This window comes from Leptinotarsa decemlineata, unplaced genomic scaffold (genome assembly GCF_025532065.1).
Source record: "Leptinotarsa decemlineata unplaced genomic scaffold, Ldec_3_MD MMD2_P_RNA_scaffold_6, whole genome shotgun sequence".
In the NCBI taxonomy this organism is placed as follows: Eukaryota; Metazoa; Arthropoda; class Insecta; order Coleoptera; family Chrysomelidae; genus Leptinotarsa; species Leptinotarsa decemlineata.
In genome coordinates, this window is record NW_027412533.1 from 7,595,766 (window position 1) to 7,611,161 (window position 15,396).

General features: G+C 35.7%; 1 protein-coding gene across 2 annotated transcripts in view; it reads left to right on the top strand.

Moving 5' to 3' along the window:
- Positions 1-5,430: 5,430 nt before the first annotated feature.
- Positions 5,431-15,396, top strand: part of LOC111504189 (protein O-mannosyl-transferase Tmtc3) — a 211,923-nt gene continuing 201,957 nt past the window's right edge. Inside the window, exon 1 of one of the 2 annotated variants that reach the window (XM_074169909.1) lies at positions 5,431-6,034. In XM_074169909.1, the coding sequence (XP_074026010.1) occupies positions 5,849-6,034 (186 nt within the window). In that variant the 5' untranslated portion in view covers positions 5,431-5,848. The remainder of the gene's footprint in view (positions 6,035-15,396) is intronic. The other variant, XM_074169908.1, reaches the window with a different exon arrangement.

The following is a 15,396-nucleotide window of genomic DNA, read 5'->3' on the forward strand; positions in this document are numbered from 1 at the left end:
AGATGAGACTCGCACCATACCACCAATGGAGAAGACGACAATCAGAACACGCAGGGCGCTCCACAGAATTAGGCCTCTGATGCCACAAGAACTGGCTTGTTTGGATGCGGAGGTTCATAGTGTTCTAACAGAAGAGGCTGACATCTGGTAAATCAACACCATCTTGTGTACGGCGTGTACACAAGATGGAGGCTAAGATCACGTCGGCGAGACAACACGCGTCTCGTATCTAATGTGTGATGGACTACAGGGCGGCCAATAGGCCTTTCACGCCCACAGTGCCGCGAATAGCCGCCAATCTACGACGTATCCATCACACTCTGAGCCAAGGCGTGCTGTTGACCACCAAACAGCACTGCCTTGATAGAATACAAATGCTAGTGGCTGCTAAGAAGTCACTAGTGAGATGAGCGAGAAGTATCGCGGAAAATCTTAGGTTCCGCGAGAAACCTTCTCGCCTATTCCAAGAGCCTCCACGTGTTGTGGATAATCCGCCGACTGCTGATCAGGTGGAATCCTTCTGGAAGGATATCTATGAACACCCGCAGCCACTCAACTTAGGCACTCCAGCCCTGTCGCAGTTCGAAGCTTTCAACAGAGAGCTTTGACAGCCTGAGCTGAATGAACTGCGCAACCCGATAACCCCGGATGAACTTCGACAGATCTGGTCATCGGAACTGTCGGGAAAGAACAAAGTTGTTGCAACAAATATGCTTGCCGTTCCAATCTTACTCTACTCATTTGGAGTAGTGAAGTGGACTCGGGAGGAGCTGTATCAACTCGACGTGAAAACCCAAAAAACTCTATAAGAGTTTGCATCCTAAATCGTCTGTTCCACGGTTGTACTTCCCCCGACAACAGGGAGGCCGTGGACTTTTGAGTTTGGAGTGTCTACATGACAGAATGGTGCTGGATACAGCCTGTAAAGTCATCAGGAGTTCGGATCCCCTTCTCTCATGCTCCGTGACCATGAGAGAGCAGGAATCGGAGCATTTCTCATTAGGGCAGCTGCTCGAGCAACTGATGAACTCGGTATAGTTTTCGACTCTGAACGAGGTGACTACAACTCTGTCACCGAGTTGGAACCCGTTCAGCAAAGAGCTCAGATAAATACCGCAGAGATCACCTTACTTCTGCGGAGACACAAGGATAAGCCAATGCATGGGGTCTTCTCCAATAACTTTGGAGACCTTGGCTTATCAAAGCGCCTGACCCTCGCTTTTCTCAGGTCGAGTGGGCTGAAGTCGGAAACTGAGGGGTTCATCATGGCTTGCCAGGATGGTGTCTTCAACACCTTAGTCTACCACAGTCGCGTGATGGGTATAGAGGTTCCTGACACAAGGTGCAGAGCCTGCCGCGAGGCGCTCGAGACCCTAATGCACTTGCTATCAGCATGTCCAGCATATGCGGTCTCGGCCTATATCCATCGACATAACGCGGCCCTAAGAGTGCTATATTACCATCTACGGCACTCTTACGGTATTGACGAGACACCGGTGTTGCCCTACGCTCCGGGGGATATTGAATCCGTTGTGAGGAACGAGAAGTGCCGAATTTATGGGGAACTACTCGTTCCCTACCCTCAGGCTCATACAAGCTAATAAGCCTGATGTAGTCCTTCTCGACCACCAGACCAAAACGATATTTGTCGTGGAGTTTTCAGCTCCTGGCGAGACGAATATCGTCAGAAAAGAAGATGAAAAACGGATAAAATATCGATATTTTCTCTTCGAACTCCGCAGACTCTATCCAGATCACTCTGTCAAGATGGTTGTTCTGATTATTGGAGTCCTTGGTGGAATGATGTCCTCTCTGCTCTCGAATCTCAAAATCATACCCGCTTGCCGCACTAAGGCAGAAATCTTAGCCGCACAGATGCAGAAGGCTGTCATTCTTGGTTCACTGCGCTTGCTCAGGGCACATGATTCTCGGACCCAATGATCACTTACCCCACGGTGTGGGGAGTGGTCATTGGTTGATAATGCTGGCGCGTCCTCTCGAATGTATCGGGGCTTCGGGGAATAGGGCCTGACCAGCGCACACTACGGTGAAAAAAAATACATACAGACACAGAGCTAATAGTACAGACAGACAAAATGACAGAGACAATAGGGATTACGATGACGAAAGAAAATGATGATATGTACAGACATAGGAGAAGTAGAAGCGTAGAAGAAATCAGACAGCTAAATAATTTACAACGAACACACGCTACGAATGAGGTACAGAATACTAGTGATGAGGTTGAAATTACAAATTGTTTTTCGGTATCACTCAATGAATTTTTTTTGTATCAATTTTCAGCTGTATTCAAATTCATTTAAGTTTCATTGAAAAATGTATCGTAATGAGTTTCTAATTATTTTTGATATACATACTCTCACGTAGGGTTCGAGCCATCCTCAAAAGTTGTAAAACCGACAATACCTATTGAATTTAATGCAATATTTTCATGGAGCCAAGTTCTCAACAATCACATCAGAACTCTCCATAATTACCAGCTCCTCAAAACAAATAAATTTAGCAAGCAGGGATCGTGTGTCAATATGTCACATTTTCATAAGTCCCTCAGAATGATTCAAAAGATAATACTTTATTGAAAAGAGTTTCTTGATCGTAATACAATGAAAAAAGAAACAAAATGAATGGAGAAATATCCAATTGACTCATATACGTGCATTTTACATATTTTTCTTATACATTTCCTTCTGCTAGCGTTTCATCTTTAGATTTTCCATTCTTCGATAATCTCAAATTGGACAAATTGAATTATTTCCCGCCAACGGAAAATTCTCCTAACCCGACTGTACACCTCCCGTCACTCCTCATTTCCGCTCTGAAGAGAACGCCGTGAAATGATAATGCATTCAGGTGAACTATGAAGAAATCCAACGACCGAAAGCCCGAGAGCGTTGAATAGCTCTTGAATGTAGCATAAAACCATTTCTGCATAATGTGACGGATTACGGACACATTTCTAAAAATCGCGACCTAAGCGTTCACGCAAAAATCCATTTTGCATATCTATACCTACATAACTTCAAGCACTTTTGGGAACTAAAGTAGGCCTGTCTTTCTCGCTTGCTGTAAGTGACGTAAACATTCGGGTGGATCTCTGGAAAAAATTGATAATTGAGGAAAACGACTGTTCCAGAAAAGGTGAATTGAAATATAAATTCAAATTCATTAGTAACTGTGCAATATTAAATAAATATGTGTAAATATAGAAAAAAATATTTTAATACAGTCTTTTGAGTGTAAACACTTGTGTTCGACTGGGTTACTTGAAAAATAAAGATTTTGAAAACTGTTAATAGATAAAGTTCATTATGAAAATAGAAATGAAAAGAAGAAATAATGTAAGTATCATCAATAGTAAGCAAATCTTCAAGTTTCAGTATTATTCAATATTCAATTGTGTATTTTTTTTTCTAAATATGTACTGTCAGTCTCAACTTTTTATTTTCATTATTGGAATTATACTGTAAATTTCACAAACAATACATATGGAGCGTTTATACCTTAAATGTAGAGTGAACTTCAATTTGCAAGTATTTATTGGTCTTTGAGCTTGTGCTCGAATTAATTTTCATATGCACCACTCCAGGCTATGATTCCTTAGGTCATAAAATTGGAAAAAATTGCACGATTGAACATTATTGAAGTTTTTACTTTGAATACATTTCACAGAAGTCTGAACTTATGACAAATTTATGTTAATTCAAATAAATGGGAATTTGCTATGAAATACTTAACATATCAGATATGCCTATCAAATAAGATCTACTTTGGTCTTCTTCCAAGACTCCTATTATTGCGTTCAGGGTCGGTATATCTTTCTATAAAAAAATTAAAGTAGTATTCTTCTTATTGCAAGTTGGTAGATTTCATCAACAGTCACAGATTCTCTTCCTGAAGATGATTTTGGTCATTTCACAGTTTTATATTTTCTTTCATTCTTGATTTTGAAACTCCCGTTATTTGAGAACCCAGTTCCACCAGAGTATCAACGGTGTACGAATAATTTTGGTGTATGAGAGCGTTATATACAATGACAATTATAAGGGAATCGATAAAAATAGCAGCTCATTTGCATTTTACTGGAAAGAAAACTCAAGTAGCAATTTCAATTCACACACTAACTATAATTCACTAATAACAACACTGACAAAGACACGAAGGCTCTATCAGTCATTCGTATTTTTCAAGTAATCAAAGGACAATTAGATGGGATCGAATTATGACGTCATTCTCTTTTTCAACCAGAACTGAAAATATCCCAGGAAGGTATGCCGGTAGTTTCTTGTTTCGTCGATTCGTGTTTCATCAACTAGGGAAATTTTACCTGTTATGTCACTTCATCTTTGCACCTGCGCTAGTGATTAAGAGGCTTCAATTATGCATTTTTTATTTTCATTTTAAAAATAATTAAATACGGTTTAAACAATTCGATTCCAAATAAAGTCTAGAAATTGGGAAAGTTTGCCTTCTTCAAACAAAAAATCAAATCTTCTCTCTTTATAATATTAGTGTAGATTATTGATTAATATAATATTATTTTAAATTAGCATTAAAAATAATTTAGGTTCACGGACATTTATGGCCCTAGTAGTCCCAGTTGACGAATGCGGAATAAATTATTACCTGCGGAAAGGTCAGAAAGGTACAGGTGACGAATCACGAATTGACGAAACAAGAACAAATCGGTATGCCTGATTCATTCGGGTAATCTCTGCAGGTATTGATAGTGAAAATTGCTTTCCATAGAAAGTATTGATAATTCATTTCGAAATCCCAGAGTGAAAACAATTATGGGTTATTGATCATTTGATAATTATCAATGCAAGTGTTTTCCATATTTTTTTTATTCACTGTATACGTACAACTATAAATAGACTTCAGGGTTTTTTGAACCAAATACTCATTTTTCACTTCCAATTCGACTCAATTATGTAAGCCTATGGAACAGAGACTTGAAAAAAATGTATTACGTATAATTTTATCATTTCATCATTTTCCTTTTATTTTTTCACCCATACATTTCAACGGTATTATTCTTTTATATATTGAAAGTTCGAACTTATGAAAAATCATCATTATTCGTCATTAGCACGAGTATCAACCGTTAAGAGTGCCACGAGAGAAAAAACCTTATGAAACTGAACAGCTTCTAACGGAACAAAAAGGCGGCAAACGTCAATATCTAGGAATTATTCCATCTCAAGAGCACATCGCATGCCTGCCGACCATACTTCCCGAAACTGTTATCCCATAAAACTCTCCTAATGAGCAAATACCCCCACACAATATCAGAATACACATTTTGATTCCCAATCCGGCATTTATCCGTAGGTGATCTCACATTGCCCGAGCGTTGCGCCTGTGCACTAGACTACCACCGACACGGGTCACGTGACGCACAGTCGCACTATGGCGGCAGAACAAGTCCAAACCTCTATCGAAACATTGCAAGAACTTCAGTATTGGTGCCACAATCCAAGCGAGTGGACGTGCGTTCAATCCGAGGATGTGCAAAGTGTCTCAACGAATGCATCACTAGCCGCAAATTGATCTGTACCCAGCGAATCGAAGACTGTTCATCGACCTTCAGCTGTTTCTGTCACCGGCTCGCGGAGATGTGAAATACGCGAGGTCAAGATCAAGCAGGTGAAGTGACTGACCCATTTGTCAAACATCATCCGTGAATAATGACATTACCAGCAGATATTCGTTTTCGCCTCGACAGAGCCAACTCGGAAGATGGGAGGGACTCGTTTTGATATGTTGCAGTCCAGTCTCCGATGAACTTGTGAATTCAGTGATCTTAATAGCTTAACATTGTGAGAAAATGGCACTTAATCACGCTCTCGGTGCTGTCATCGTATTAACTTGCTTTCTTTGTTATTACAATAGTTACTATTGCGGTTTCGTATTTGACGATATCAGTGCCATCAAAGAGAATCGGGATCTGAGACCACATTCTCCGTTGATGAATATTTTCGTCAATGACTTTTGGGGTACCCCAATGCACAAGGTAAGGAAAAGATCCGCCCCTCTCATACAATTATACCTAAACCAGTAAAAATAGCTTTGAAAAAGCATGCTCCAGCAGAATATTTATTATCATTATTTGTCACAACCTCAATATAAGCAAGTGAGTTTCAACACAAGTAGGTATTTAACCTTTGCCAAGAAAGTCTGCATTTCCCAGTAGTGAGCAGAAAAATACCTTAAACAGAACAAAAGTGGATTAATGAATGAATTATAAAATGATTGATCATATACATCACAGAAGAGCATGCTGAAAAGGAAAATAATTAGATACTCAGTTTGAATACACGCAGAAACTCAATTCCAAGTATAAACTATCTGTGTTAAATTATTGAATTTCCCAAATCTTACCCAGAAGTGAGATGGATACAAAGAACTTTCAAAACTGTCTTAGCGAAGTATAGTATGCTGTACAGCATTTTGCAGTGCCCTTCAAAAAATATGATTGATATTATACCTAAGTAAGGATGTTTTTTGATGCAGTTTGAAATATCTTTCAGCAATGTAGGTACTTCTTGACTCAAAGCATTGGATCAAATATCTATAATCACATAAAATGATAAATTTAAATTCTATATCATATACCTATATATCTATATTTAGAACAGATCAGGTAGTGATTATGAAAGGTATTATTGATAATGAAATAAATTAATAATAATAAGTGGTTATATCATAGTGTTAAACTGAGTGGACTGAAGAGTTTAGGAAATTCAACTTCAATATTCTTTGGAATTCTGTGGAAAGAATACATGTTCAAAACGTACTTATTACTTGATAGACAAGTTTTTCTATGACTACTCAAAAAGACGAAATACACCCTACTTGCAAAATAAGTATTTTCATGATACATTGATTTTTTTGTGAGTAATCTTCAGGCTTCCTACTCCTACACTGATTAAAAGAGTGAGACACATGCAATTCGAAAAAAATCCAAACGTGCAAGAATATTCAGTTTATGTGCAAAGTTTTACAAACAGTTGAGAGAAAATGTTCAGCAAATATTTGTAATAGAATGGAAACAAATGTCATTAAGTAATGAGAAACCCTACAGAACATAATAATTGAAGTAATAATTCAAAATTCATTCTCAGTAGGAAAAAATCTGAATATAATGTGATGAATTCCATGATTGAAAAATATGATGGAACTCGTGAATTGGGAAAAATTGTTGGCTACTAGACAACTTGGTGAAAACAACATTATATATATCCATATCTCAAAAACTTGAAACCGAGAATAACATTGTAGTTCCAAAATATTGACTGATAGCGAATCTCAAATATTCACTAACGATTGCTAATTGAATGAATGTCATATCAATAAACAACTCAAAAAAATATTCTTCACTCAACGAATGAACACGATAGATAGAGCAAAAATTCGAAAGAAAGATGATGAGCTCAATAATTACATTCGATAGAGAATTGGATGGAATCCTTGGATACTCAAATAACTCCAATTGACGCATGAGTACCATTTGAACTTTGTATTAAAAAAAATCGATTTACATGAATTCAAAGAGAAGATGACAGATAATCGTTAATTGAGAACTCTCACAAGATTTAGACAGGAATAATAACAACAGTCTCTTAACTCGATTGCAAGCAATTTTGTGAAATGACAACAAATTAATATACACCTTGTTGAAAATTGGAAGAAAAGAAAAGGAAAATTCAACGACATGGCTTATATTCATATCTAGATGATATGGGAATAAAAACTGAAAATGAATCTGACAAGCGTCGACAGTGAATACAATTTATAACGTTAGTCATATAAATATCGTACTCCTTGAATGTTGACTGATATTCTACTCATGAGTTGTATTTTGATTAATATGTCATATAGTTTCATTTCTGATTTCTAACCAATAACACCGTATCAATTGATATCAAAATTAGGTTTTTTTTTGTTTTCAAAAATATCACTACTCAGACATGCCAAAAGTTCAATGATCATCAGATTGAACATGGCCTCCATACGAAATAAAAGATTGAAACAGTACTGATTGGAAAAATGCTTATTGTAAAAATGGTATTTGTATTTCAACTGCTTCTGCTTCACCTAAAATATATCTTCCCTCTCAATTTTAGCCTGAATGTGTACGAACAATTTTTGACGATCAGAAGTCGCCATGGAATGAAAGTTATAAACTTTTTTAAGTAGGTAATGTCAGTTGTAGATCATACTCGTACACCTGTGGATCTACTTGAATATTCAATGAGACTCATGTAAATATGTGATGGAATTGGCCGATATTCGATAAAAATCCATAACGTATTCACAATACTTTGTGAGATTGCTACTGAATAATTCACAAAGCCACAAAAAGTATTTCGTATACAATAGCTCAACATTTTCATGTTGCGGTCTTGTGAACTGTTGCTGTTTTGTAAGCTCTCCGACCGCAACACGTGTTTTGCCATACAATAGCTTGAAAACGCTTGAGGAAGCTGTTGTATAACAAAACACGTGTTGTCGTTTTGTAAACTGCCTAGTGGAAATCTCACAATGAAGCATCACTTGAATACTCACAAAATCATTTGAAACGACAAAATGCAATAGTCTACCTAACCATACTACCCAATTCAATTATTATTGAAAGTTGAGATACATTCATAACGAAGTCTTTTTCATTATGTTCTCCTGATATTGACGTCTCAATTCTGAGTTTCAACTATAATACTCAATATGTGTGATTTATGACTTGTTTACTTTATGGTAATTCATTCTTTTAAATGAAATGAATAAAATTGTTTTGTCTAAATATCACTGGATTTATTACTTGATGATGGGGTCAAACCCGAAACCAGTCGTATAAATAAAATCTACCAGTAGTATTTAGACAAAAGTGTCATTTATATAATACTCAATACTGTTACTGTTCATGTGAATGATATGCATTGACTGGAACATTCAACTATTCGAGTGTTCCTTTTTGATACAATAATTTTTTGTTATAAACCAAACCAAAAAATGACATTAGTTGTCAGCATTAAAAATATGTGAATTCTTGGAGAGAAAGTTATAAGCTTTCTACTTATTCATCTTTTCACGAAAAAAATTAGGGAAACTAATATTTCCTGAAAATACACCCTCTGAATTCATTTGTGTATTCTGTTTTTCCAAAAATAATATCGTAACATTTTTTCTGATGAGTCTGTATACAATGATTGACTCACTAACAAGTAACTTTCGTACGTACATTTTTTTTTATTTTCAATTTTCAGTGCTAAGCTTGTTGAGTACTAGTTTTTAGTTCAGTGTTTATTGAAATCCCCGCATCTCCCCAAACGACATTTTCATTCATTAGTCTTTATCTGGATTACGGATGAGGCGACACGTGCTGGATATGACAAAAATATGGCAATGATAATATTTAACCAAGATTATCTATTCAAGAGTGGTATTATTGGTACAAACAATTCAATTTCGATAAAATACTAATTGGAATTCCACAATGACTTACTATAAGTCCCATGTGGATGATGCGGGAAAAAAATATAATAATTACTAAAGCTGTTTTGAAATTTATCCAAAGTTTCAAGGATAGTAACAAGAAGTTATAATTGTTTGTGTTCTTGTGAAATAGTTTGGAGGTAGTTAAACAGCTAATTGATAACCCACGTCGGGCCCATGAGAAAATAAAATGATTTAAGTAGGTACCATTTCTATGCTTTTCGGAAAGCAACCAACTTGATTCTAAAAATTTTCAAGGCAGATATGTTTTGTTTCATTATCACTCGATTTCATAATTCACTTTGAGTGTTTCGATTTGAAAACTTGTCGGGAAAGTCAAAGTAATGAGGTTGCCATATGGACAGAATTGAGTATCTTTGTTGCATCCATGGTGGAAAAATTTATCGAAATGAGTTTTCACATGACCACACAACGTTCAAGCTTGAAATTAACGTGGCGTTACTTTTAACATTCAACTCCTAGCACCGCTATAAATCGTGTTTCCAGATCAATGTCCATCTGCATTGTGAATCTATTCTAGAACAGATCTGAATTCCAGCAATAAAATAATGAAATCACTTTTCATTGAATAAATTGTGATATGTACTTGATATATTTACTATTTACCACACAAAAAAATAAGGTAGATGACTTTGTATCAATTCACTTCATTAGAATCTGTAAGTATTTGACAATATATTTATACCCATGAAAATTTGAACGACGTTATGGTCTCGATTTTGAATCTGATATGCGTAGGAAGAATACCAATACTCAGAAATATATTATCTGAAAGATAAAAATAATATAATATGATGGAATATCGAAAATTTGTATTTTTTTCAAAGACAAAACACAAGCACTACAGGAAAATTCTCGAAGCGCTGTAAGAGCGGTGCCTGTGCGAAAGTAGTGATTCATATTGGTATAGTGTCATCCCCAAAGAATGCACCATAAGGGAAACTTATTTATTAAGGGTTTTTCGACAAAAAGTTATTCTTGATAAAAATTTGTGCATCCCCTTAAACTGAACATGCACCAACAAAATACATTACAACACCCGTAATATACGAGGAGCCTTCAAATATTTAATTTTGTGACAAGAGTAAAAATAAATATCGGAAAATGTTATCTAAAAAAGTTATTCAGCATTGAAAATCACATTTAGATTTGAAGTAACGGTCATCTAAGTGAAGTTAAATTTTTTTACCCATTTTTTGAAATGGGGACTACGAAAAACTAATTTTTGCTAAAACGATAAATACACAGGATCCCGTAAACGACGGTTCATTTTGAAAGCTTGTAATATTACAATTTACCGTGTTAGTCACGGTGAATTTTTTTGAAAAGTAAATTAATTTTCAAAGTTTTTGGTGAAAAATTATTTTTATGTTTTGTTATCACTGAAAATTACTCAAAATTATAGAGTATTGTGACAAAAACTCAATATTCAATAATAGCAAATCACAAAACATCAAAATAAAATAGGTATTTCTGAACAAACTCATTGATTCCCTGGAGATTTTCTTGTCCAAAATAAGTGTTATAAGTTGAATCTCCAGAAAATCAATGAGTTTGTTCCGAACTGCCTATTTTATTTTAATGTTTTGTGATTTAATATTATTGAATTTTAAGTTCTTGTTGCAATACTCTATGATTTTGAGTAATTTTCGGTGTTAACAAAAAGTAAAAATAACTTTGCACCAGAAACTTTGAAAATTATTCAACTCTCGAAATAATTTGACCGTGGTTAACACCATAGTTGTGTATTTTGTAATAAATATTACAGGCCTCTGAAATGAACCATCGTTTACAGGATGCTGTCTATTTATCATTTGAGCAAATTTTATTTTCGTAGTCCCCACTAAAAATGTGTAAAAAAATGAAATTTCAGTTACATGGCCATGACTTCAAATCTAGATGCTGAACAACTTTTCTAAATAACATTCCCCGAGATTTTTCCAAATGAGGGTACTTTACTCCTGTCTCAAAATCAAATATTTATTACGTGTGTTTTGCTGTATTTTGTTGGTGTATTTTTAGTTTTATGGAATGCACAAACTTACTTGATGAACATCCATAAATAACGTATTCAAAAAACACTTCATTGTGAGATTTTCACTAAACGATTTTACAAAAACACAACACGTGTTTCGCATTACAATGGCTTCTTCGGGCGTGTACTTTATACCTGAAGAAGCCATTGTACGGCGAAACACGTGTTGCGTTTTTGTGGAAATGTTTAGTGGAAATCTCACAATGAAGTGTTTTTTGAATACGTTGATTCACATTGGATTTGAATCGCTGGAGATTAAATCCATTTGGAAACACGTTCTCAGGAAGTGTATTCCACATAAACGTGTATTCTCCAAATGAAAGAGTTCTCAAACAGTAAAGTTCGAGGTATGATGAGTTAAACCTCAAAGTGACAAGCAGCTATAGTCCGTCGCGTATTTCTGATATGTACCGCTCTTGGTTGACTCAAATGTGCCAAGTCACTTGAACACTTTCCGTAAAAGTATCTATAGGAGAGAAACATATCCTCAATCCTTCTTCGATGTTCCAGACTATCAAGGTTGCAAGTGATGTTCGCGTCTCCAGTCTGGCGGATGGTTCTTTTCTGGGTGGAATCCGGCAGCTTCGGGGTATGCTTAGAGGCGGAGCTCCATACATGAGAACAATACTCCAAAGAAGGTTTGATCTGAGCTTTATAAATCATCAAAAGTTGCTGAGGTGTCTACAGTTTTCTGTTTCTACACAGTGTTCTAAGCTTTTGAGAAGCAGGCTTTGCAATTCCAGCGACATGATTGTGACAAGACACATTGGTGTCTATTTCAACCCCCAATAGACTTATCGAAACAAAAAGCGGAATTGTATGACCGATGCCTGCGTTTTTGTGGAATTGAATTGAACCTCGTTAGTTTCACCCCAATTCGAAATTACTTATAGATCCTCATTAAGATAAGCAACCGCCTGCTGCCGATGAAGATGTGCATTCGCAGCCGATGTCCTTGAATCCAAATGGAATGACGTGATGAGTGTGCTGTTATCAGCAAAGCAATATATTGGATTCTTGTTTTTTTTTTCAATAAGTCGTTGATATACATTAAAAAAAGGGTTGTAGACATTATGGATCCTTGGGTAACATCAGCGTTGATGGTAAAAGTGTTCGAGAGATATCCATCGACGGTTACTTGCAGGGAACATTCTTTCAGGAAGCTGAAGAGCCACACAAAAATGATCCGACAACCCATAGAATTCGTGAAATGTACCATTAAAATTGCAGACCTGAGGAAATGTACTATGAAGTTGGGTTCATCACATACATACAAAATACTGGAAATGCTGGCATAAGAAAACATCCTAGATATTATCCAAATTACTCATTTTCTATTTCTTTATTCCAAATTGCCCGAAAATAAGCATTCACGATAATAAGCAAAATACCAAAATTTCTCCTGTCGAATATAAAACACCTGAATTGGTGTTCAATTATTCTAATGACACCAGCTTGCTGGAAGGAATATGAGTTAATAATATTGTCATAGAACTGCAAAAAAGTAATTATAAGGAACTTTGAATGAAATTCAATATTTATAATTTCATGATCATCAATTTCGGAGACTGAAATGAAACGGAGAGTATTATGCTTTCAATCCTGAGTATTCATTCTGGCTGTGAGAAAATATTGGAAAATGAAAACTTCAGAGTTTCCTTCCAGTCTCCACTCGTTTCTGCATCAACCACAATCACAACTTTTAATGAAATTGGGCGTTGATGAAAAATCACACTCCGTTTCCGAAATTTCAGCCACATTTGCTTTCCATCCACGCCAAATCAATCATCTCGAGGTCGATAGGTGAAAAGCAATTCATCATTGCCTGGACACGCTTATCTACCAAAACGCCACTAACTTTCCATAACAAAGTTCGGGAGAATAACAAAGCCGTAATGCCTATCGATTCCGATTTGATTTTGTTAGCGACATCACATGACGAGATTAGACTCGTTACATAGAATTAGATAGATTATTGGAGTACAGGATGAAATTGTTTTCAATTTTGTTAAAAAAAATGTTGAAAAATAAATGAAAAATATTTTTTTTTTTCGGTACGATAAGGTATAAAATATCGTGGTTGAGTTTTTGAATAGGATCGCAAACAAAAAGCTTTTATTCAAAAAAACATTTTTTTTGTTATGTTCTCTACAAAATATTTGAGTTGAGGTGAATGACACTTTAATAGAATTCCGCAATTTTCAGCATGCAACGATATTTAAGTGAAGAAATATTCACTGAACAGAACTGAAACCAAAAAAATAGTATTAAATTAAAAAAATCTCAGAACAAAAATGTCTCAATGTCATATTATATATGAGCTGAAGTAGGTGTCATGGCAAAACCGATATATACTACATTTATTTAATGCCCCTCCCATTTTATTTTTTGAACGGGTCAACTCAAAAAAATTGAAATTTGGATAATGAAATTAATGCACTGGGCGCCATCTGGGAAAAAAAAATTCAATGGAAAGAGGGATCTTGTGACACACCATTTTGAATCTTCTGACGAATATTTCACAATCCTAGAATATGAATTCAATATCTTCACCTACTATAAAATGGCGGAACATTGAATACTTTTCTAAAGACAAACACATCATATCGATATTTCTGGATTTTTTTTTATCTGTAATATGGTAATTCCAATAACCCGATAGGGTTTGTTAAGTTATTTTTTGTTCATAAAAACGACAAAAAATATCAATACGACAATGAACATCATTATTCAGCTAAAATATTCTCATTTAGTTTTCGGTTTTACTAGTAGAAAGGTACCACGTCAACAATATTTAAAATGGTCAATTCTCTTCCATTGGAAGAAAAAATTTAAGCGATTTTTATTTACGGTGCCACGCGTAACTTTCACGAGACCGAAAGGATTTTCAATGAACGTTTTTTGAATCGTCCTATCTGTAGAAAATATCTTAAGGAACTTGTAGCTAAATTCACAACTACCGGTAGTTTAGTTGTATATGACAAAAAGCCCCCAGGTCATTCGTCCATTACGGAAGAACAGCAAGTGCAAATAATTGGTGTGATGGTAGTAAGTCTTGAGCAGTCTAATTATTCCGTCGCGAATGTTTGTAAAGTATCTCCTTCTACTGTGTGGAGACTTTTGAAGAGAAATATGTATCATCCATACAAAATTGAAATGGTACACCAATTAACTGAAGATGACCCTGATCGAAGAACAGAATTCTGCGAAATCATGACGGAAACCATTGCAAGGCATCCTACCTATCTCCACAATATTTGTTTTTGAGACGAATGTACATTTTTTTCAAACAGCAATGTACACAGACAAAATTGACTTTATTGGAGTGACACCAACCCTCACGTTTTCCAGGACCTCTATTTATTGATCAAAATTCCACCGGAAAACTGTATGTGAATGTGCTGGAAACTACTGTTGACCCTCTCATTAATGAAATCATCGAGGCGACTCCTGATGAAATCGATATGGATATTGTATTCCAACGAGAAGGATCACCACTGCATTACTCCAGACAAGTGAGAAACCATTTGGATACTATTTTTCGCGTCTTCGAGGTCTTCGAGGTCCTACAGAATTTCCAGCCCGCTCACCAGATTTGACACGTTTGGATTTTTTTATGGGGCTATTTGAAGCAAAAGGTGTACGAAACTGAACCTGCTTTAATTTTAGATAAACGGCAGAGAATAATAAATATTTGTAGAGATATTGACTTCACTGTGTTCGAAAATGTTCGGTGTGAAATATCGAATAGGCTTTTCATATGTCAAGAAGTTCAAGGCAACCATTTCGAGCATCTTCTGAACAGACTTCAAGCTTATTACCTCATA